Below are 23,578 nucleotides of genomic sequence, written 5' to 3' on the forward strand. Positions count from 1 at the left end.
TTCTCAAGTCTCTTGGTAATGGCTGCCTGATAAGCAGGGAATTAGGTACTCGATCTCACTGTCATTAAATGTGTGTATTGTTTTGTATGTGTGTATTGCATTTATTTAACATGGAGTAAAACAGTCCCTGCTTTAAAAGATTTTATTGAGGGGAGGAAAACATTAAAGTAAATGGAAGCAGGAGTAGTTCAGAAGAATTGTGCTTTGTGCAATAAGGCTGTTCCCCAAAGCACGCGGGCCCCTGCCTTCAAAACCCGTGAGGATTTGGCACTACCCGCAGTGGCCCTGCCGCTCCCCGGGGAGCTGGCTGCAGAACTGGCGTTGCCTTCGGTTAGGTCCCAGACCTGGGCCCCAGTTACTTTTCTCCGACCACGTAAAAAAGCCAGAGACATCTCAGAGAGCAATTTCCAGCATCATGGTAGTGAGTAACCAAAAAAGAAATTATTCTCCTACCTGCAAAAGCCATAATGTTTGCCATGCTGTATCTTACATCCATTTTATTCACAGGAAGTAATAATGTATTTGTAAGTTTGACATTAATGGAAAAGAAGATTCATTGTCTGTTTATTTGTTTGGAGTAAGAAGCCATTGCTGCTGTCTTTGTCGTGAACATTGGTGCCTGATGCCAGCTCCTGTTATGTTCTTGAAGTTTCTTCCTGTTTGCTGACAAATTCGTTGTGTAATGAAGTGCCACGCTGTGGTTTGTTACAGAGGTTTTAGTAACAGTAGTGTCTTACTATACTTTTATTTATCTATTCTAGATAATTTGTGCAATGGAAAATTCCACAAACACCTCCAAGACCTGTTTGCTCCACTTGTTGTTAGATATGTCGATCTGATGGAGTCCTCAATTGCACAGTCAATTCACAGGGGCTTTGAGCGGGAGTCATGGGAGCCAGTAAAGTAAGGAAACCTCCTTTGATACAATCGCAATTTGGGTGCAAATGGATGGAGATTCATACAGAGATGAATTAGCAAACATTAGACTGGACATGCAGAAAGTGCTTTAGATTTTCTAGCTTAATGCTAAAAATAGAAAGCCTGGTCTCTTCAGGGTTTTCAAGTTAATGAGGGAAATGGTATTTACTTTTTGAAATGCATTGCTGCCTCAGTTTGAACCGTGTGCCTTTGGACATGGAAGCATGAAAATGTGAAAACCTTCTTAGCTGGCATGGCTTTTTGGATCCCGTTCTAAAAGGCCTTTTCTAATGCTGCTTTTGAACTCAAATAGCTCCTTTTCAGAACAAAACCCCTTGCTTCACTGTGTTCAGCCCAGCCTTATAACCTGTGTGAGTCATTACTGTACTTATTCTTCCCAATACTCATTTTTTCCACCCACCCCGTGGAGGGATGGTGCAGCGTTGTGCTTCTCACGTCAGCCCTGCGGCTGATGGCTGCACGTGTCCCGGGGTAGCTCTGCGGGTCCCAGCTCCCTTGCCTGTAGGATTAGGCATGCAGAAACCATAGTGAAACACAGGCGAGATGAATTCAAGCAGAATCAGTTATTACATTTGGAGAACTAGAAGTTTACCAGCAAGAAATGAGTAGCCTGAGAGAAACCCAAATTGAACTCGAGAGCTGGTGAACGATAAAAATGTGGCATGTGCTTTGGATGACTGTTGTTATTTCACAGGTTTTGAAGCATTGCTGAACCCTGTCATGCTTGCTCTAAAGCACCAAGTCAGATCCTACAAAGGAAAAGAACTGACTTTTCCTTCTAATAAAGGTATTAAAAGGGAAAGACCGACCCTTTGCAAGCAGCATGAGTCTGATGGTAGCTCAGACAGGGGATTCAGACCAGCTGACCTCTGGAAAGACAATTTTCCCCACTTATTTTGTGATTCCTTAGGCAAAGTTAAGTGGCACTGCACTCTCAGAGGTTGCTGTATAAAAGAACGTGTGGTCTTTCAGGGCTTTTCACACCAAATATGTTCCATTTACCAGGAAAAGAGATTTTGTTCGGCAGCCAGCCTCCCATATGCAACCTGGAGTCTGAGTACCCAGGTTTTTTCCTTTCTTTCTTGTGCCTCAGCATCCATAAGGATTCTGCCTGCCAAATCTCAGGCCTTTTCTTGACACCTGATCATCCCCTCTGTTTTGAGTAGGGTTAAGTGGCTGGCATTCAGGATTCTCTCACTTTCCATTTGCTGTCTTTGGTCTGCAGGCTAACAGGATTAAAAATCCTAAAAAATCTTGTTTCAAATAAGCAGATGTGACCCAGAAAACATACAAGAAATAGATCTTTCGAGTAGGAGAATGCCATTTTTACAGCCACTCCTTCAAGCAGAATTGCACTTCGAAGTTAGCATTAACTTTAGTTTCAGAGCTCTGCTTTAGTAATGAATATGTTTGTATTTCCGTGTCTGTTATGAAAGAGAGGCAGGTAACTCTGTGTACCTGTCCTCCTCAGGCAAGCAGTCAATAAGCAATTCGCTCTGCTTTTTTCTTTTGTCAGAAGCTGACATCATTTTGGCTTTTAATGACTTTTGTGGCTTAACTATAGATGTCCATGGTACTTGCCTGTCAAAATGCTTTATCCCTGGGTATGCCATTATCCATCATTTTCAAGTTATCTTTGATAGTTCTAAAAGTTCTTTTCTTAGTTCTCTTGTGATGGTTATTCCCTTCTGGAGTTCCAGTTACAGAGTGCTTTGAGCGCTGCTGTTTCAAGCGAAAGCCCAGGATGGACTATCTGTCTTACAGACTTGGGTATTTAAAAGATTTCTTCCAGCAGGAAAGCGGGTACTTTTCACAAGAAGCTTGTGTCCATCTGGTGAAAAGATGCACTCGGGGTTTTTTTTTTTTTCACTAGTTGGCATTTTGTTCTTGTGTCTCGCACACAAAAGTGCGAGTTGCAAATGCTGGCTTAACGCGACGTGACCCGGCGAAGGAAGATACCAGCGAAGGCACAGAGGGTGGCACATACTGTGTAAGGGAGAAGAGGGGTGCCGTTCCTAGGATCTTGTGACTGTTTGGATCCGCTGTTCAGAACTAAAAGTGAAGGCATCTTCATCTTTTGCCTCCTGGGCAGACCACGTGCTCCTCTTTGTCTGATCGACAGTGAACTGGCAGAAAAACTCAGGTCAGAGACTTATTTTGTTTGATTTGCCCTCGTGTATCTACCTCCTGCTCCCCCCACGTGTCCGCACTGCAGCACAGTTGAATTTTTGGCCATTGATTCTCAAATAGTTTGGACCAGCCAATTCCCGTCCAAGTCATGGCCTTCCATTGCCGCCTCTCCAGCAGAGCTTTTTGGGAATTGGGAACACTGCAGTGTGTTTTTCCATGGCTTTCCTCTGCGTTGAAGAAAGGCCTTCAGGTTGGCCAGAAAAGGGAAGTCATCGTGGCTGTCTGTTTCACGGACCTTACTGTTGTCCTGCTTTGGATCTTTACAGTGAATTATGAGAAAGAAATCTCATTATCTCCTGTTAACCAAGAAATTATTCCACAACACAGAGTCCTTTGAAAGGGTTTCTCTATGCTTGTGCTTGCAATCAAGGCTGAAATATGTAGCCCTCCATAACCTGACCAGATGGCAGTTTGCAAGCATGTATTTCTTCTATTTTCATTGCTGAATACTCTGCACCTTATGCTACAAGGAGTTAGGTATAGAAATCACAAACAGTGAGAGAGATACTGTTAAGTATTGAAAACATGGGGGGAAAAAGCATCAATGTAATGTGCTCATGAGGGCTATATAATCTGCCTCTGCAGAGCTGCTGAATTTGCAGGGGGTCCGTGCCCTATAGCTAGAGCAGCTGGTGTGCTTGTATGAATCCACGCAGAGAAATGTAGAACACTTGTCCTTCGCACAGTCATCCAAATACGGAGGATACAGAATAGGTCTGTTCTCTGGTGAGTTGAGAGGTCTTGGAAAAGTAGGGTTTGCAATGGTTTTTTTTCATGCTAGCTTCTCAGAGAACGCTGATTTATCTTGCAGCCGGCAGACACGTACGTGTGTGTGTGCGTCTCTGTGTGTGTGTCTGTGTGGAAAGATCTTTTTGAGCAAATGCTAAAGCCGGTGCAATGACAACCAGTTTCAATCGCTTGACTAGGACATTACTCATTGACTTATCACTGTCTCTACCGCACTGTAGTCCTGGCTTTAGCATCTATTAATTGCTCACTAACCCTTTGCAAACTATTTATAAATGTATCATCAATATAAATGTAAGAACTTGAACAGTGTGACTATACTAATCATTTTATAAGGTTGTACTACTACGAAATGCTAGTGAAAAATGTTTCCCCTTCAAAGAAGCACCGTTGTAGTGAAAATGAGTATTTTTGTTACTATTCTGGGTGTCAGTCAGAGGAAGAGCACAGATTTGACTGCCTACTTCACTATCAAGCTCTTTGCTTCACATCAAGGCTTTTGTGAAAAGATTTGCTCTTGAGCATTTGCTCAGCCTAGGCAGTAAGGTTGTAAGCATTTATAGTGATGGAAGAGACAGGCGTTTGCATCTTCCATCACTAAATCATTTCAGGCATCCCATACGAACTGAGCGTTTAAGTATGGACGAGGCTCTCGTTTAGCTCTATTCTGAAGCCAGGAGACAACTTGGTAAAAATACTGTGATTTTTCTGCCCTCCTTTCAGTACTAGGGCAGCTCTACCGGAGCAGCCCCTGTGCAATTGGACTGGTGTTCTGTGATCGGTGCTACAGTACAGTGTGAGCGTTGGGATGTTGTCCAGGGGTATGTCGCCAGTCTGTTTGCACTGAGAATTTCCCAGCAGACAGTACAGGTGAAAGCCATTTACGCAGCTACCAGACACAAACGGGGGTGAATCAGAAGAAGCCAAGAAAACAAGCAGTACAGCTCCAGAGTGTGCGTCTTTTATCAAACATATCAGGATCCAGTCCTGAAGCTGAGTCGTCTTAAATCAGACAGCCCTCATCTTGTTGATGCAAATGCCCACATTCCCTGCCTGATGGCTGAGGTTATATTTAGCCATCTATATTAAATAGGCATGGCTGGCTTCTAGAAACAGTTTCTCATCTTGGACCTGTAGTTTTATGGTCTGAGCAACTGCAGGCTGGAACATTTGTTGGTAATATTAATCATTTTTTACAGGTCTCACTGCAACTGTTAGTCAGATAAGTAGATTGGTTGAACCTGCAAAGCTGTGCATGTCAATTCAGGAGAATATTTTTAAAATTAGTTACTGTATGTTAACATAATATACTCCATTATTTTGCTGTTTTGTTTTGTTTTAAGAGTACTAACTTATTCTTGCAACATATCCTTGCATCAGCAAAATAATGTGTTGTATAAAAGAAATATGTTTCCGTGTGAATATAGTATACTGTTTACTCTAGAAGTCATATTTTATTAATACAGTGTTTTTATTAATATAACACTGTCACTTCTTGAATTTTAATATTAAAACCAAAGGTCCTCTGATTTATGTATTTACCATCTGGCTAAGTTATTTAAGTTGCTTTTCCTTATACATTTATATGTTGTCCACCTCTTGCTATTTCTTTATTTATTCCATATCAGTATCTAACCACATGCACTGCCATTTCTGAAGATTTAACACTCTCTCAATCACTATGGAGTCTGTGTCTCATTCAATAATCATATCATCTTAATAGCAGATACAGTATGAATGGAAACAATGGACAGCTTTGTTATGTTAGTAAATTCTCGTATCTGCTTAACTGCCTAACAAAGAGAACAAGCAGACAGTGTGAAGTCAAATCTTCTAAGAATCATAGAAACAAAAGAAAACAAGAACAGACTTTTCTTTTTTTTTTCCACTAGAAAGAGACTTTGGATTGTGGGTTTCCTCCCCAACAAGGGATTTTATTCACAAAGGAAGAATGAGGATAAAGTCTATTCCCTAAGACTTGCCACCAGTGACAAGCTGAGCTCTTGCAGAGATGTGGTTCAGATCTTCTGTTGCGTTAGGAAACATTTATTCAGTATAGCCAGCTCAATTCCATTACTTTGGGTTTTGATACGTAAAACTTGCAGTAAGAAATGGAGTTCAAAATATGACTCCAGGAAATTGCTAAGATTTTAATATCCCTTGAAAGACATAGTGTGTAATTTGATAGTTTTCCAAGAGTCCAGATAATGCTGCCTGTACAGTAACTAATTTAACAGGGGAATGGGAGAGACCTCCTAAGGTGGCATGTCCTGGTGCGGTCACTGAGAGCAGGGACGTCTGAACGCTGAAGCCGTGTCCGTGCACGTCAATGGAAAAGCTTCCAGTAGCTTCAGCAGTGCAGGGTGAAGCTGCAGTCCTGAAGTCCTGATTCCATTTTCGCTGAGCCCAAATAATGATCCCGTGAAAATGGCGTCAAAGCCTCTGGTTTTGTTTCTCAAATGGGACTGTAAAACCACCTATGGATTGTGTCCCAGTGTGCCATACAGCATTACTGGATTAAGGCAGAAACAAGATATACCTCTGAAACTGGCTTCTTTTCTGTAGCCAGGAAGCATGGGAGTTGGGTAATTGAGTTCTATCTTTTGCTGATTCCCAAATCCCATGACATTTTTATTTTGCATGTAAAATATAACCGTGGTGAGATACTCATGAAAACAGAATTAGACCAATTATAACATCTAGAGACCTAGCCAACTAAAATATGTCAGGGTGTTTTACAAACTTTGGGCATGCGGTGCTGTTACACCGCACGTTGTTTCAGGAGAGTATGTCGCATTAAATTAATACCCTAGCCCGCTTTTAAAAGATCTCTATTTGCGTAACAGTTGCATGTCTGAAAATATTTACTGAAGTCATGATGCCCAAGCACACATGCTTCATAAATTAACTTTTGAATGTCTTAATCACCCCTTGGTCCATTTCCAGCCAAGAAATATTCACATACCTGACCTGGATTTGTTAAGTGCAGTTCCTTCACAGTGCACATAGGTAGAGCTGGGCAACCTGCGGGACCCATTTCTCTGCACCCAGGACTGCGAGGGCAGGATCAGGGCACGAGCATTCACTGAGGAAGAACCTTGTGGTTCACCATTTCATTGCTCCAGATTAGCACATCTTTGTTATTTGTAGAGTATAAAATAAACAGAGACGTTTTGGAGTGAAATCCTGACTCCATTGAATTTGGTGGCAAGAAAAACTCTTATGGACTTTTGCAGGGCTGGGATTTCAAACTCTCTGTTCGTTATTTTGAATCCCAGTTCTCTAGTAGATCTCTTAGTTTAGCTCTTTCATCCAGCCTAACTGAGTGTGTAAGGACCGAGACTCACTTCCTTACGAGAGAGCTTTTTCCAGGGAAACGCTGCTCTCTGCGCTCTGAAATGGTATCAGGACTTGAAGGTGGAGTTATTGTCTGTGGGTGTTTGAGTGCTCTGTTAATTTGCTACTTTGTGGTTCTTCTTCTTTTCATTCTGCTTTTTTTTAAGTAACTTGCTTTTTATTGCAGACTGCAAACCCAGTACACTTAAGCTTCCATACTCATGCTTCTTTCTGAAATGTTTTGCTTTAGTTTTTTAACTGTCGTCGTGCTGTGAACTTTGCAGATTTGTTTATGAGTGTCACGTGCTTCTGCTACATCTGCATTGTCACTGTTATGGTATTTTTTCTTTCTGTCTGTTTCTTCCACAGGAGTTTAACAAGTAATCTGCCCAATGTGAATCTACCAAATGTGAATCTCCCTAAAGTACCAAATCTACCAGTTAACATCCCACTAGGCATCCCACAAATGCCTAGCTTTTCTGCACCGTCATGGATGGCTGCTATTTATGATTCTGAGTGTGTATTCAGTTCAAATTAGATCTCATTTAAATTTAAAGTAATCTTGGCATGGATATGTATTGTTTGTTTCTGTGCATTATATAAAACTTTAAAGAGTGATACAGTTAATTAGACATTTTCTGAATGAGACACTAGTGAATTTCTGGCATATGTATTTTGAAGGGGGTTTTTGTATAAATCTTGAAAATTTGTCTTACTCCCACTGAGAGTTTGAGCAAGTATCTTGCTTTACAAAATAGCTGTTGACAATGGGACACGGTCTGAACAACATACGAACGACAGAGCTTATAATGCGACATTATGTGTCTCAGCGCAGAGTTTTGTCCAAAAGAGAAGATGAACCAATTTCAATGCCAGGCAACCGATTTCTGTGGACCAGATGTAGATCTAAAAGTGAATTTTATTTAATGCAAGCTCCACATTTCCCAGATAATAATTTTTTTCTTGATTTTGATGAAACAGTTTAACAAAGAAGAACACCCTGGAACACCCTGCAACGGTTTTTATTCATGTTGGAGGAAGCCCCAGAGGGCAATTAAAGCTCCGTAGTATCATCACAGCCTGAATAATGCTGTGACCAACTAAAGAAAGGTATTTTCAATGTGAGCTTTAGATTATGGCCTGGAAAATCGGGCACGGTGTCAAGTCAGTCAATCTGTAGGAGCCTTGTGCTCCCAGCTCCCTGTCCGAGCGTCCCAGGGTGCACGGGTGGAGCTGAGGAGGCACGTTCCACAAATCCTTGGCTGAGCACAGATTAGCCAACTTCTGGTTTTATAGCAGATTTCCCTTAAAAGCCCCGGCCACCAAGCAGTGTGGAGAGTGGTACACAGCGGGCTCAACCCAAATCTCGGCATTTGAGGTAGCTCATCTCCCGAGATGTCCTAGCACAGGAACTGAGATCTTGCCAGTTCTCCACCCAGACTCCTAGAGGGTTATTTAGGGTTGGCATGGGGTGATCTCAGCCAGCGCTACACAGATGTGTTGCTTTTTTCCTACCTTCGCACTTAAAAGATAAAGCTGAAGAAGCCCCCCCAAACTACCCCTGTCACTGTTACAAAACACCCTCGGTTACATCTACACCTGGAGTCCACCAGAATGCCTCTGCCATTGGCCTCGTGCAGGCTTTATTGCAGAGCAGCGGTAACGAACCAGAGTAAAACAAACACTGACGTTTGATTTTTTTAATAAATGTTAAAAACTTTTTAAATATTAGCACGTTCGTTTATGTTTCAAAGCTATACAACTCATATTCATGCTAAGATAGCTATATTAAAGGCTAGCTTAGGCAGTTGTCTGTAAAGAGTACTTGAAAGTTTTAATCTTTCTCTGTGCATGCTTTGTGGTATTGCCCTTGAAAAGATAAGAATCATGTCATGACAGAAAATTGGATAACCCCTCTGAAAACGCTTCAGCATCAATGGTATATTGCAAGCTGCCTGCGCGATTAGAGTAATTGCAGTGCTCACAAGCAAAATATTAACAGTACATCTTGGAAATTAATATACTATATTGTTTACTTGCATGGAGCCCTAATCAAAAGCGAGAAGAAGACCAAGAATAATACTTTAAAAATTTTGCAACCAAATGGATGTCATAATGTTGCTGTAGTAAATACCAATTATTGTATTTGTACATATTTAATTATTTAAAACATAAATTCATGCAGTTCCAAAACTGGGTTTAGACTGTTAAAGCTTATTTATACCCAAGCACAGGTTTGAACTAGGCGAAACTCAAAACTGACAGTGGATGAACACTTAAGACTCTTGCACAAACTGGTCCCCTGGTTAAAGGAAATGCCTGATTCTTTATCTTTTCATCTCCCTGGTTTCCTTCTACTCACCCTTCCCCTCCATCAAGGACGTGTTACCTGTTGCTTAGTGTCAGACACGTTTCTCCTACAACCGAGACGATTCATTCTCTATCTCGTTAACTGCGTTAGCCCAGGACCCCGCAGGACCCCTCTAGCATGTTGGGACTATGGTTCTCACCTTGCAGTAGCCGTGTATGCATTAGCTCCGATCTCCTCTAGCATTAACTCAATGCAGCTGGCATCTGTCACAATAGAAACACCCTCCCTCATCTGTTTCTATAGATGATGTCAGCACAAGTGGTAATGCATGGTGTGTTAAATATCTTATAAACTACCGTGTTAGCATTAGTGGTATGCGAGGAGGGGGTTGAAACTCTTGAAGCTCCCTTGGTAATTGTTCTGAAAAAAAGTGAGGGAGAAGGAGAGAGGGAGAGAAAAGGGCTATGGGTGCATAAATTTCTCTGCACAAACAGAGTGCAATCCAGTTCTGTATTTTTATTCTGTAAGTGGAGGTTTGAGATATAATTATACTGTGAAAAGAGCCGGTGTAGCTACACACTGCAGGACCAAAGACTTCCATCTGGACAGGGGTGTGGGTACGAGAATATATGCTCGGGAGAGAAATTCAGAGTTTTGTGACAGATCAAAGATGTTGCAAAATAAATTAAAAGAAAATGGAAATTTGTTGTCCTATAGATGCCTTTGCAAGAGGCAGATCTGTGAAAAGGTGCAGCAGTCAATCCTGCCAAAACTCCTGGATATGAGATGTCTCGTGCCCCTAGCTCAATTGACTTACCCCGATTTTTTTTCAGCCGTTCAAGAGATAAAGCGTGTCCTCGCTCACCACTTGTTAGCACTGTCCCTTTCCTGGAAACGGGGCCTCACTGGGGGGGACAAGGCAAACTCAAGATATAATTCGGAGGGGGGAGAATTGCATGAAACCCTAAATCTTAATAACTGCATACAGTCTAGTATGGCAGTTATTATGGATCGAGGATTTTCTACCACAGTTTCTGGCCTTAATTCTTAATAATCACATATGTTAATGTGGTTATTAACTAAGGCTGATTTTTACCATACACACATTCTTCCTGTTAATATGTGTAACTCATAATGTTGTCTTACTCATCTGGTCTGGAAAGTTTCGTGGGTGATGACAGCAAGGTAGATTAGGCAACTGTATGGTAAAACTCAAAATCCTGATGGTGGAGATGGCCAGCGTTGTCCTGTGTATGAAACTACTGTCTGCTCTACACTTGTTGCAGGAATGGTCTCCACATCAGGTTACAAAGAGCCTGATGCCACTTATGACTTTTGTTCTCATTTTGCCCTGCCAGCAATGGATCAGGCACCTCGGAAGATCTGTTCTGGAAACTTGATGCCCTACAGACCTTCATTCGGGATTTGCACTGGCCTGAGGAGGAGTTTGGAAAACACTTAGAGCAACGCTTGAAGCTTATGGCGAGTGACATGATTGAGTCCTGTGTGAAAAGGTACGTGCCCATGAGCAAACTAGTCATGTTTCTCGTAGGAGCTCACAGGATGCAATGGTTTTTTTCTGTCTTATTATCAATGAAGCTTCACTTCAACCACCGTTTCTTGGTGACCCCAGCTCACCTCTGCCCAGCACAGGCATGGTGGAAAGCCACCCTATTGCTGTGAACTGTGGACTCTCCCAAGCAAGCGCTTCTCCAGTGAGACTCTGGAGAGTGCATATTCACAATAAGGCAGTAAACCACCCGTGCTTTCAAGCTTTATGGGATGTTGCTTATTTTTGATGCCGCACATGGGGTCAAGTCTTTGTGAATGCAGTTTGGTGTTGGCAGGGCCGAGCGCTGAAGGCATAGCCCTAAGTAAGATCCCAGCACCCACCTAAAAAACACAGATCCATGAAAAAACAAGCAAAAAAGTGATCCCAGAAAGGGATATTGTGTAGCTTGGCGCACAGGCTTCACGTCTGCCGTCAAATGAGAAAAGCTGTTGTATCATCAGCCGCGTTATAGGATACTGACCTGCAGATCTTCCAAACTAGAGAGGTATCCTTAAAAAACTTTTAAACATACAGGCAGCTGTCATTTGGGAAAAAAAATGTTAACGTTAAATTTCCAACCTTTCTACAGTAATTTATGTCTATTTGGCATCAGGGGTGATGGGGCAGGAGGAAGAAATGAACTTTGCATTCCATTGTGCAGAAATTAATAGACAAAGAGACGAGCCAAAGGAACAATGGGTGCCAAATACAGCTGGTAGATGCTAATATTAGCTCAATGTGTGATGTGGTTGTTCTGTACCACGATTGCCTGGCCACTCTGCAAGTGCGAGTGTGGCATTTATTGTTTGCACACTCCTCACAGTCTGGATATGCAAAGTCACTGTAGGAGAAGGCACGTTCAGTCCCCGAGATGTGGGCAGGAGACTCGCCTGCTGGAAGGCAGACAGCTCAAGGCTTGCTCTGGAATAAAACCCAGTACGTTTTAAGTGCAATGAGATGGTTGTGATGTCTTTGGTATTGAGCAAGTCCCCCTTTATTGCAGCAGTTCGTCTTTGGTCCTTTGGCTGGCACGAAGGCTGAGCTTCAGTTGTCCTCCAGTTGTCAGACCATCCTTTAGGAGCAAAGCCTGTGCTGGAGCTCTGCTCTCTGCTCTGCCCCCAGCACCACCAGCAAAACGCTTACTTTCTCTTTCTTTTTTCTTTAAATTGGAACCAAAGCACCTTTGCTACACTGGCAGTGCAGTTATAGCTGCAATGATCCGTAGAAATCAGACCGGGTTAGCTCAGCTGAGGTAACTGGGAAAAACAAGCAAGTTTCCAGGTACATCTGAAGAAGGGCTTGCGTGCCTGAAAGCTGGGGATTTTTTTCCCAACTGCTTCAACCTTTCTACAAATATGTTGCCCCTCTGTAAAAACCTGGCCCAGCTTGTAATGGTACAACTATATATAATGGTTCTGAGCATAAGTAGGAACATGCTCATCTCTGCAAGGAGATGGAAAATCCCAGTCACTTTGGGTCCTTTCAGTAATTATCAAGATTCTAGTCCCCGAGTCCAGGCTAAATCTGGCACTGGTAATTAAATCAGTTCAAATGCCACTGCTGATGTAAACCAATATGCTGCCTTCCCTATTTATATCACCTGCAAACAGGGCCTGGCTAAGGTTTCTTTAGCAATTTCAGTTTGACACAACATTTTTCTTCGCGTCTGTCTCTGAACTGTTGAATACCATGGAGGAGCCACCCCGCCTTCCGCGCTTGGTTGTATTTCGGTGCTGTCAGGAAAGCAGCCCTTGCAAGGAAGGCCTGTTTCACTAATAAATCCGGGCAGGAGGACCTGTGTACCAGCTCAGATCTCATCCCAAGAACGAGAGTTTCACATTTGTAAATGAGTTTTCATTTGCATAACCCTTGGGGGATCTTTCAAGATCAGAGTTATTCCTGAGCTGCAGCTGATATTATTTGTTATTTCTAAATTGAAGCTCCTATGTTAATTTGTTGGCAGATTCTGTCTGATGTGATAATTGTTCTGTGTTAGGTTAGATTAGTGGAGTACCTCAGGAATCTGCAGAGGGGCTCCAAAGCAAGGCAAGGCAATGCCCGCCGTACTGCAGAGTATGCCCCATGTTAGAGTCACAGATGCCTTGGCATTTTAAAATACCACACGGGATCAAATCCTGTAGTCTTTGGCCCAACAAAGCTCTTGGCGTAACAAGGTTTGTAACTGCCAGGGGTGTCAAATTTGAGCTCAGTGAAACCTCTGGAGAGCAGTGAGGTGCGGGCTCGTGCGATGCATGTGCGTGTGTTCCTACGTGCACGGCTGCGCCCGGGCACATTTTGCAGATGTATTCCGGTGAGTATGTATGCTTCAGGGAAACTACTTTGATGAACTTATGAGACAATTAGGACCTTTCAGCAAGCAAATAAAATCATGTAGACCTAAAAATGCAATGATCTGGCAATGTCTTTTCAGTCAAGCGATGAATAAGCTTCTGTTACTTGTAGCTGATATCATGGAGCAATAGGAGCTTCCTTTAATGCGTCAGGCTTGCTGTTTGTCTGTGGTTATAAATCAGCTAATGCAACCAAATTATAGGTGTACATTGACACTGCTGTTTGTAACATCATCACACTGTTTATCAAGCATGAGAATGGCATAGTTTCCCTGAAACCGTTGCACACTTTATAAATAGTGTGCATTCTGGAAAGTGGGTTTCTTTTTAAACTGGAAAATCATTTTTAGTAAAAGCACATTTGTAACAATTGCACTATAACACTCCCAGCAGCATTCGGCTTTCTGGTTTGTTGAACTCTTCTTGGTATTGTTTCATGTTATTATTAGCTTCAGTATGTTAAAAAGCAACTGAAACGTCTTTTTCTCTTTTCCTTCACAGAACCAGAATTGCATTTGAAGTAAAGCTGCAGAAAACCAGCCGATCAACAGATTTCCGAGTCCCTCAATCAATATGCACCATGTTTAATGTCATGGTGGATGCCAAAGCTCAGTCAACAAAGCTTTGCAGTATGGAAATGGGCCAAGAGGTAAAAATGCAGGTTCTTCCCTTCACAGCTTTTAAAGGCAATGTCATGAAATTGCCTATCTTCTGTTGTGCTAGTTTCAGAGGCGTTATATCAGTTGTGGATTTAGCCTTCCATATAGTGCGCAGATGAATATGCAGGGGGCTGCTCTCAAATAAATCTAATGAATATAAACATTCACAATCCCTGTCACTTAGGAGTGACTTTTTGCAAGAACTGTGGGGTGCATGAGGTATCTATTAAGCTTGCTTGATGCATGATGACCTATATATTGAGTTATTAACTGCACCTTGGAGCCAGGTGTTGGCAACACGCTGTCTGTGTATGACTATTTTTTGTAGACAAACATAAGGAAAACGGAAGTGCCAAGTTGTTGCTGTGATGCTTATAAGGAAAAAAAAAAAAAAAAACCAAAAAACAAAACACCAAAATAGATAACTTGCAAAAGTAGATTGAAATTCCAGCTGCTGTGACTTCCTTGAGTACTGGCTATAATCAGCAAGCTTGATGATCCTGGATTTCCAGGTTCTTAATGACTCAAGTTGCTAAACAACAAACCTGTTTTAATTAATTGCTGATCTATTGTTTTCTTCTGAAGCCATAATTGCAGGTTGAAGTTTCTGTGAATTGATCTATGAATTACAAAGACATGGTAAATTGGACTAGATTAAATGCATCAAAACAATCATTTTGCTACGGCGGCTTCAAGCCAAATTAAATATTCCTATACTAGTCTAGAATAAATTCACAAGTACCGTTTGGCTGTCCTCTCCTGCTGCTTGTCAGCATTTCCGAGATAAGGCCTTTTGCTACAACTTTCCATGGTCAGATTTTGCAGTGAATCATTGCAAGTTGTTTTGTTTTCTTTTTCGTTGTTTACCTCACCCTGTTCTTCTGCGAGAACTTGCTCCAAAGGCCACTGGATGCAGCAGGGGTCCTTTCCCTGATGTCAGTGGTGTTTGGATCAGACCCGGCTGTTCTTTTTATTTTGCTTATACATGTTTCAGTTATGACATTTTATTTGTGACAGTCACCTTGCAAGAGAGGTTTCAAACGGCTCATCATCAGCGTCTTCCTTTGTCCTCCAGGTCAGCTGAGGCAGATCTTGAGTGGGCTTTTGTTGTCCGAGCCTGGACATGAACTTCTCTACCATTTTCTGTTCCACATTTATACCCATGTATCTCCCCAAATCCCTCAGTCCGCAGCTGCTGCAACATCTGCCCTGGCAGTGCCCCGTCAGCCAGGAAGGGCCATGGTTGCAATGCTCCCCACTGCAAACCAGGATCAAACCCTTGTGCATTATACTAGCACAGTCCCTGGGGACAGGGACATTTTGGAGATCAAGCAGACTCCGATATCCTGACAGAGCAAGCTCATTGCATTCATAAAGCTGTCAGGTTAAGTATTCGGATGGCACAAGACTGATAACATCAGCTGCACCTGGATATAGCGCGGCCAGGCACTCGCTGCATCTTTCCACGCTAACCTGTGATGTTCTGTGCTTGCCGCAGTTTCCTCCAAATTTTGAGCACCAGTCAGGTTGCACATTCGGCCTGAGCCAAATTGCAAGCGAGCGGGGAGCGGGCGGCGGCGTGGTTGTTTCTCCGCTGTTCTCAGCTGCTGCGGGGATTAGCTCTGCGAATCTGCCTGTGCCGCCTCAAGAAGGTGCTTGGTACGGCAGCTCGGAGACAGCCTAACTCCTGTGGCAAGCAGCAGTTGCTGGGGCATGAGGTTTTTAACAGATAGCTGAACTAATAGACCTGTAAAGCAGATGTAAATTATCGGTGCATAAGTTACCGTTTAGGGCTGCAGAATTTTATACACCCTCTGTTTTTCTTTTCTTCCTTTTAATGAGTGTTGCTACCTCCCCCTCCATTCGCTCATGCCACTCCGTATTTCAGCTACCTCCATCTCCTCTTCTTGAAGCTGTCTAAACCTGTGCGCTGAGATGGTCATGCTGGGGGGGTGAAGGGGAAGATACAGATCTGTGGTTACAGCCCGTGAGGGGAGGACAAAATGCCACCCCGCCTCTTCCAGTCCCCGGTGGAAATGATGAGACGGTCAGATAGACAGCAGAGGGATGAGAAACCGGGTTTCAAGCCTGTGTCTTCCTCCGTAATTCGGGGAGCTGGGTCTGTGCATCCTTGAGTCCCTCTGTCCCCCCCCGTCCCCGGTGCGTGGCCGCCTGCAGCCCCGCTGGGGAGGGATGGACAGGGAGGGAGGGACAGACGCTCCTCGCTGACGGGACCCTCCCTCAGTGCCGCAGCCGTCGTGTGGCTCCTAAAATACATGGTCCCTTTGCAGACAGTTCAAAAGCAGCAAAAAGGGCTCAAATTTCCCACCACGGTGCTCAGGCAGGGGCGTTTGCCCAGACCTAGCTGGAGAAGACATTTTGATTAGAAACAAACCACTGATTTTTCTGACGGTCCAAGCTGTACGTGAGCAGAGACTCTCTCGACACGTTATTTGACCTCGCTCCTGCCGTTTCCCTCCCACCCCAATGGCCTTCCCTTTAAGACTACCTTCAGTTACACTCACTTTAACAGATACTTGAATGCATTTTGCGAGCATTACCCTGTGAAACAAACACCCATCATTTCATTTCCATTTCCTTGTCTCTAAAGGCAGCTGTTAAAACATTTGGTAAACATACTTTACCATCTTAAATATTTATTTTTCCTCTGAATTTTTAATACATCTAAGGGGATAAATGTATGTATTAAATGTTTCTCAGTTGGTCTAGTATGTTTCTATTTAATATCTAAGGTCAGATGGTCCTTAGAGAAATACAACGTACACACAATCTGTTACATGACAAGGCAAGATACTCATCACATAAAGTCAAGTTGAATCATTGTAGTGCACTGATTATGGATTGTAATAATTGAGCTAATAGAAAGCTGTGATGAACTCGATCGAAAGCGGGGGCTACGCTGGGTAAAGCAAACTAGTTATGTGATCTTTAACCTTGGGCGTTTTCACAAGAAATGTAGAAGGAGCTGTTGGAAATGCTGGTTTACGAGCCAGGCGTCTGTGAAAGCAGCACCAGGCAGTCGTTTTCCAAACCGCCGCCTTCTCCGACCCTGTCCTGGCCGGGGCTTGGTCTTCCCAAGGCGGAGCTGGGGCTGCAGCGCGGGCTGCGCCGGGTGCACATCGCTGCGGCTGCCCGGGGCAGGGCCCGCGGCCTCACGGGCCCTATTCTGCACTGTCGCTGGCCCTGCCACCGGGTCCGAGCCTGTCCCAGGGATTGCAGCCGCAATGGGAACGAGCGGTCGGAGTGCTACCAACACCGCCTTGGTGCGTGCACGGGGTCCTCTGCTGCTCTCAGAGCCGTGGTTTTATTCCATCAGGGCTCGTATTTGCTTTTTAAACAAGCTTTTAATTGAAAATGCATTGGTCAGTGCATTTCACAGTGTGTTGTTTTGCACGTAGCTAGCCATTTTTGAGTTAGAACTCATGATATGCCCAATGAAAGCAGTTAGCTAAATCCTTGGTTGCGAGGTCTTGCACGCACACAGAAAATGCAGCAGCAGAAGGAAAATGTCATGGGGAAGACACCCCCGGTATATGCACAAACCCTTCATCTCCCTTAGGAGGTCCTGGCTGCGTATGCCAAGGACGTCGGCAGCTCCTGCCCGTGCCCAGCTGTTACAGGTCCCCGTCACCCCGCAGCTACATCTCCAGCTGTGCCGGGAACGGCCAGGTCAATCCTGCGAGCTGATAAGGGCTAACTGCGTTAAACAGATTAATCATAACTGTGATCCCTGTAAGGGACTCGTATATGTCTTGACCTGCAAAGCAGGACATGGCCATGGGGACTGCAAATGCAAATATCACTTGCTTGTTGGTATATGTTTTTTCCTCTGAGCGGGCCCGGCAGATCACAGCCTGCGGCATGGCAGTGCCAGCCTGTCCTCCCGCGTGGGTGAGGCTCCGGGTGGCCCCAGCCAGGTCTTCGGCCACGGTGTGCTGCACCGTGCACCCCTGCCCTGCCTGCCCTGCCTGCCCTGCCTGCCCTGCCTGCAGCAGGGCTCGCCCTTCGGGTACATCCCGGTGAAGGGTGTGCAGCTGCGCCGATGCTGAACCCTGCCTGTCGACAGCCGGTCGCCTTCCTCTTCGGAGCGAAATAAAACCATAAGAGGCTGTCAGCAGTTAGGTGCAATCCCGGCCCTTCCCTCTCTTTTACTGCCTGCAAAGACTACAGGTAGCGACCTCCGATATTTCAGTGAAAGGAGGTTTTGATCACGTTTCATTTTCCGTTGCTTATTGTTTCTGTGCATGATGCTGCTGTTCTCATATGTCCCTTTTTTTAAAAGATTTTGGTTTATTTGTGTATCTTCATATGTTCTTTTTCCTGTCTTTTGCACTTTCCTCTTTATTTCTGTCCCCAACCATCTGAAAAGTTTGCTAAAGAGTGGGTAAGTGTGTCCTACTTTTATTTTCTTTTTTCCAAATTCCTGTATTAATGTTACTGCCATAGAAAAAAATCCCCTAACTGTATAGCAGTTCAGAGACTACCGAACAGACACTGAGACCAACATCTAGCATTTGTAAAGCCCTCGCAGTCTTCCTTCCCAAAGTCTGATTAGTATTTAAAGCAGATTTGTCTCTTAGAATGTGATTTGATGTTAACATTTTAAAACAATATTAATGCCAAGTGGTAATGAATATAGTGACTAGCACCAGTTCTTGAAATGTTTGACTGAAAAATCAAATGTTTTGTGTTGGAAAGCAGTCATAATCAGTATTTTCTCAGTCCATTGAAAATAAGAATATACTGTATGTTTTCACTAATTAAATCTTGTATTGGAAACAGGTCTTTTCTAAATTAGTAGAAGACTGTATTTTAGTACCTATTCTAGCCATATTGCAGCTGATTGCATCAGAGCTCCCAAGCTAAGCAAGGTTTGGCATGTGCAGAAATTGGGTTGAAGACTCAGAAATGCTGATGCTGGAGGCACTGGCGTTGGTCAGCCGGTGCTGAGCTCGTGCCGCAGGATCTGCTAACACCCAGGGCTCGGGGCTGCACTGCCTGCTGGCTTTTGCATGGGACAAAAAGGCTCATCTTGGTTTGCCGGGGGTTTTTAAATCCATCTTACAGTCACTGAGCAAAGCGTTTAAACGAGTGCTTAATTTGAACCACGTGGCTGCTGAACCCAGTGTGTAACGTGCGTTCGCGTGCTTTGCTGCGGTAGATGGGAAGTGCACAGCGTCATCTCCGGTGGTTCAACCCACTGCAAACCCTCCTGGTGCAGCAAATCCTCCCCATTCCCCTTCCGAGGGCGGTGTGGTTTGCGGTGCCCTAGGCGAGGGCTGCCCGTTTCCCTCCGGCGGCAGGCGTAGCTCATTGTCAGGTGTGGTCCATGTGAAAAATGAACAGGATAAGGCTTGCAGAACTGCAGCAAAAGGACTTCAGGGTCTCTAGGAGCATGGGGTGCTGGTGCTCTCGGGCATGGCAAAGCCTCCCCTCCGACGTGTGCGCGTGGCTCTCGGAGCTGCGGGCACGCAGAAGAGGGCAGGGTTTGCCCATGCTTCACAAACTGATGTAAGATTCTCCTGAATTCAAGGTCTCTCCTATAAGTGTAAGTAATCGCTGGCCACTATATAGTGGAGCACAGGGTAATAAGCTGCATATTTCTTTGGTTTAATACTACTGCATATTGTGGTTTACCGAGGGAAGAGGCTGACAACCGTAGAGCTCTTGCCTGTGATCAGTGCTAATATTTTACTCCCCCTCTTCTTTTATTTTTCTTTAGCACCAGTACCATTCAAAAATAGATGAACTAATTGAGGAAACCGTCAAAGAAATGATAACACTCCTAGTGGCAAAGGTAACCTTCGGCTTCAGGTGAAGTGATTCACTGTTAACATTGCGTTTTTAATATGTGCGTTTCCATTAAAATGTGACACATTAAGATGTTGAATTGGCTTCTTGTTTCTCACAGGCAAGATCATACATCTCCCAGTCCTTTCATGGTGACTCTTTGATGATTGGAACTGCGTGAGATGTAATACGCTGCTAGCAGGATTGCCATAGTGGGCCAGAAGTGGTTTTAAGGAATGGGTGTTATGTTGATGGGGTAACACCCCGTGGTCAGCATCACCCCACGGCACTGAGGGTAGCTGCAGTCAGGGGGTGGCACTGCTAAAAGCTGCTGCGTAGACGTTGGGGTGGCACGCAGAGGTGGTCACCGCTCCTACGCATAAGGTTGTGCGGACAAAATAACTCGTCTTGTGCAAGATCGCCATATGCTCTTCGAAGAAATTAATTTAGAGGTGACAGTAGTGGGAAATACATTCCAAAATGTCAGGTTTAATTGTTTGGAAATTGTTTTTCATCAGTCGGCTCCTCTAGCTCAGCTGCCAGCATTTCCCTTGGGTTGTTGTGTAGGTCTGGTGTGCTGCGCTAACACAGAGGGGAATTGGTACGTAGGGAGAAAGATGGTGGGGTGTGTTTTCCTCTAGTTTCAAACTTTCTGAGAACAAGTCATCCCTATTATACAGTGGAGACCTTTAAACATAATCTGCCAACATATGCCAGTTTGATTCTTCTGCAAGAATACCCAGCTAGCTGCATGCTTGACACTGCGTACTGGGAGCAAGAACCAGCAGCTTCCCCGTCCGGAGAGGCTGTGCTGGCTTCCCCACGCGCTGCACCCACCGCCTGTCCCCAGCATCGCCCACGACACCGAGGGGTGATTCCCACCCGGCAAGACGTAGCACCCGAAAGGCAATGCTCCTTTCTCCCTGCTCCCCGGCCCGCCGTGCTCGGAACAGGTTGTCCGTTCCTTTGGCAATGCTGAGAACTCCACTGACTTCTTTGAAGCTGATGCTGATTTTTACACTCTTGTTCAATTATTAAAAATAATTGCAGTATTTTTTGTCTTCATAGTTTGTCACCATTTTGGAAGGAGTCTTGGCCAAACTGTCTAGATACGATGAAGGAACTTTGTTTTCTTCTTTCCTGTCATTTACTGTAAGTACAGACAATATTTTCCTTTCTTCTTTTTTTTGTTCCCCTGAGTTGTAACCTCCTGTAACTCTCCCACAACTAGATCAGCTACATAATATTTCTGCCATTCTGTGATGTTTGAACACTGTAACCCCCACATGAATACCAAACCTGTATGCAGATATACAGTACATAAACACCCAAGATGCATAGACCATCTTCTTGTAGCTCAGTAAAAAGCTATCTCTAGTCATCATTCAGGCTGGTGGAGTTTATTCTGTTGAGGATGTGTATGAAGATGAAAAAAGAAAATCATTGCACTGTACACACAATTTCCCTAAATAAAGAAGCTGCTTCATTGCCACCTTGCATGACAGGTGTGTTCCTTCCGTTCTTCTGGCCATAACAGTGACCATCTTAACAAGTAAAAAAAAAAAAAAAGGGAGATCTAAGGAGTGCCTTTGTGTTTCTAAAAGAGAACAAGGTGGGGGAAATGCCATGAGGTTACGCAGCACAAGGTGCCTTTCATGACACATTTCTCTCTAACATTGCAGAACCAATCCACAGCTCATCCCATTACATATTTCCTAGAAAAGTACAGGGCAAGAACAATATCCGTGCAAAACTGGCCTCAGTATCCCCAAGGGTTTAGCAATCTGAGCTGTATTCCAGAAGAGTGTTGTGAGAGCTTCTTAGGACAAACACATAGCAGCCGATGTTCAAAGGTCTTCTGAAAACGCATGCCAGCAAGTTTACAAGAGCATCTGTTTGCAAGCATGGCTTCTCTTAGCTCAGGTCACAGACAGGTGTGCACCCAAATGCACGTGTCTGGGCTTGCTTGGAAAGTTGCATTAACATTTTCAGCCACCAGCCCCGCTACCCGCACGCGCAGCTTGTCCTGCGCTCACTTGCTCACGGAGACTGGACAGGAGGCAGAAGGCACTGCTCTACAAACTGGGGTGGCTTTCCAAAATCTCTTTCAGGAGTTGTCTTAGCTACTTGTAATTGTCTGTTGTTTGCTACTCTTGGGCCCTTTTTGCTGAGTTTGAGGCAGTTTTGTAGGATCCGTTTGGAAATGAGGACGGTAAGGATGGATGTAGGAAAGCTCACCAGCTGAGGCAAGAAAGTCTGCTCACAGGCAGCTGTGTGCACGCAGTCTGGCAGCTTATCTAAACTGCCCCGGGGTTCAAACTAAGCGTCACAACTTTTCTGGTGTGCTGGAGGCACTTTGTTCTTCGGAGAAGGAGGGGAAGGGAGTGTGTCCCACTCGCTGCCCCGCAGGGCAGCTCTTCTCCCAGGATAACCCCTGCATGCTTACAGCCCCGGGGCTGCGCTCGCCCTGCGCGGGGGGATGCAGAGGCTGGCTTGGGGTGGTACCTTCCCTCATTCCAGTGCTGCTGAGGGTTAGGAGATGCTCGCGTGCCAGCAGCAGAGGATGTGGAGGCGGCAGCTTTTCAGGCATCGGAAGTACCAGCATCAGCCCGGGTAGACAGTGTAATGTGCAGCCTTTCCTTCTCCGTGAATCCAAGCTGTTCCTCGGCTGATGCTGCGCTGCTCCCACCACATCCTACTGTTTACGCTGCCGAGTGGTGCTCCCTGCGATTGCTGAGTGAACCCCCCGGCCGCGCTCGGGCTCTGGGCACCCGTGAGGAGGCAGCACGTAGGTGCACGGGGGTCAAGCATCCTCACTCTGCTGCTCCTCGGACGCTTACTGACAATTAACTGCCCCAGCAGCGGCAAAACGGTCTGTCCCGCTCCGACGGCCCCACAGCCTTTGAGCCCAGCTCCACAGCTTCAGTTTCCTGAGTTTCCAGCCGGAAGGGGTGCGCGTCGAACTAGTTACTGTGCGTGGTGTGTGCACGGCCCCAGGAAGGTGCCGAGCCCAGGCCCCCAGCAAGGAGGCTGGGCGCAGTGCGGAGGAGCAGGATTGCTCCTTTCCGGGCCAGGGACGTTCCTCGCTTTGGCCTGCTTCTTTACTGGGAGCCACTGGGCAGCACCAGCCGCAAGAGGAGGCTGAGGAGCAGCCCCGACCCCTTTGGCACTGGGCTTAGAAAGTCTCCCTTCCTAGCAATAGTAATGGGATTTTCTGTGTTTAGTCTTTGCAACGATAAATAGAGAAACTCTCTCTTGTTACAGCATGCTTGCACCACCTCCCACGTTTTCCCTGTCTGAACAAATACAACAAAGTGTGATGGTCCAAGCCGCTGAGCTCTAGAAAGCATTAGTCTCCCACCCCCTTCCACCGACTTCTTTCATCGCGTGTTTTCCAGGCGCTCTGCAAGTGACATGTAATCGGGGGTCTTGTGACAGACAGTTTTATCACCTAGTAGGATATCCTCATTTCCAATTCTTGCCTCGAAATTCAAGATAAAATTAATGCATCTGTTGTCCTAATAAATTCTCACTAGCCACTTCTCCTTGCAGAGCACTTTGGGAGGAAAATACCCTTCTAAATTTGGCCAGGCTTTTTTTTTTTTCTCTGTTTGTTGCTACATTTAAGTGCATCTCGGCAGCAGCAGCCCAGGCCCTGGCTGGGCGTCTGCATGTGCAGATC

The 23,578-nt window shown here is 44.8% G+C and overlaps 1 protein-coding gene across 21 annotated transcripts in view; it reads left to right on the forward strand.

Annotated features, from left to right (window-relative positions):
• The window catches only part of CADPS (calcium dependent secretion activator), a 225,587-nt gene that overhangs the window by 174,958 nt on the left and 27,051 nt on the right, over positions 1-23,578 (forward strand). For 11 of the 21 annotated variants that reach the window (XM_075513725.1, XM_075513734.1, XM_075513733.1 and 8 more), the window contains 5 exons: positions 762-903; positions 10,882-11,037; positions 13,928-14,075; positions 19,829-19,903; positions 20,965-21,048. In XM_075513725.1, the coding sequence (XP_075369840.1) occupies positions 762-903; positions 10,882-11,037; positions 13,928-14,075; positions 19,829-19,903; positions 20,965-21,048 (605 nt within the window). Of the gene's footprint in view, positions 1-761; positions 904-7,581; positions 7,729-10,881; positions 11,038-13,927; positions 14,076-18,475; positions 18,491-19,828; positions 19,904-20,964; positions 21,049-23,578 lie in introns of all 21 variants that reach the window. The other 10 variants (XM_075513728.1, XM_075513730.1, XM_075513729.1 and 7 more) reach the window with 4 other exon arrangements.

This window comes from Mycteria americana, chromosome 11 (assembly GCF_035582795.1).
Source record: "Mycteria americana isolate JAX WOST 10 ecotype Jacksonville Zoo and Gardens chromosome 11, USCA_MyAme_1.0, whole genome shotgun sequence".
In the NCBI taxonomy this organism is placed as follows: domain Eukaryota; kingdom Metazoa; phylum Chordata; class Aves; order Ciconiiformes; family Ciconiidae; genus Mycteria; species Mycteria americana.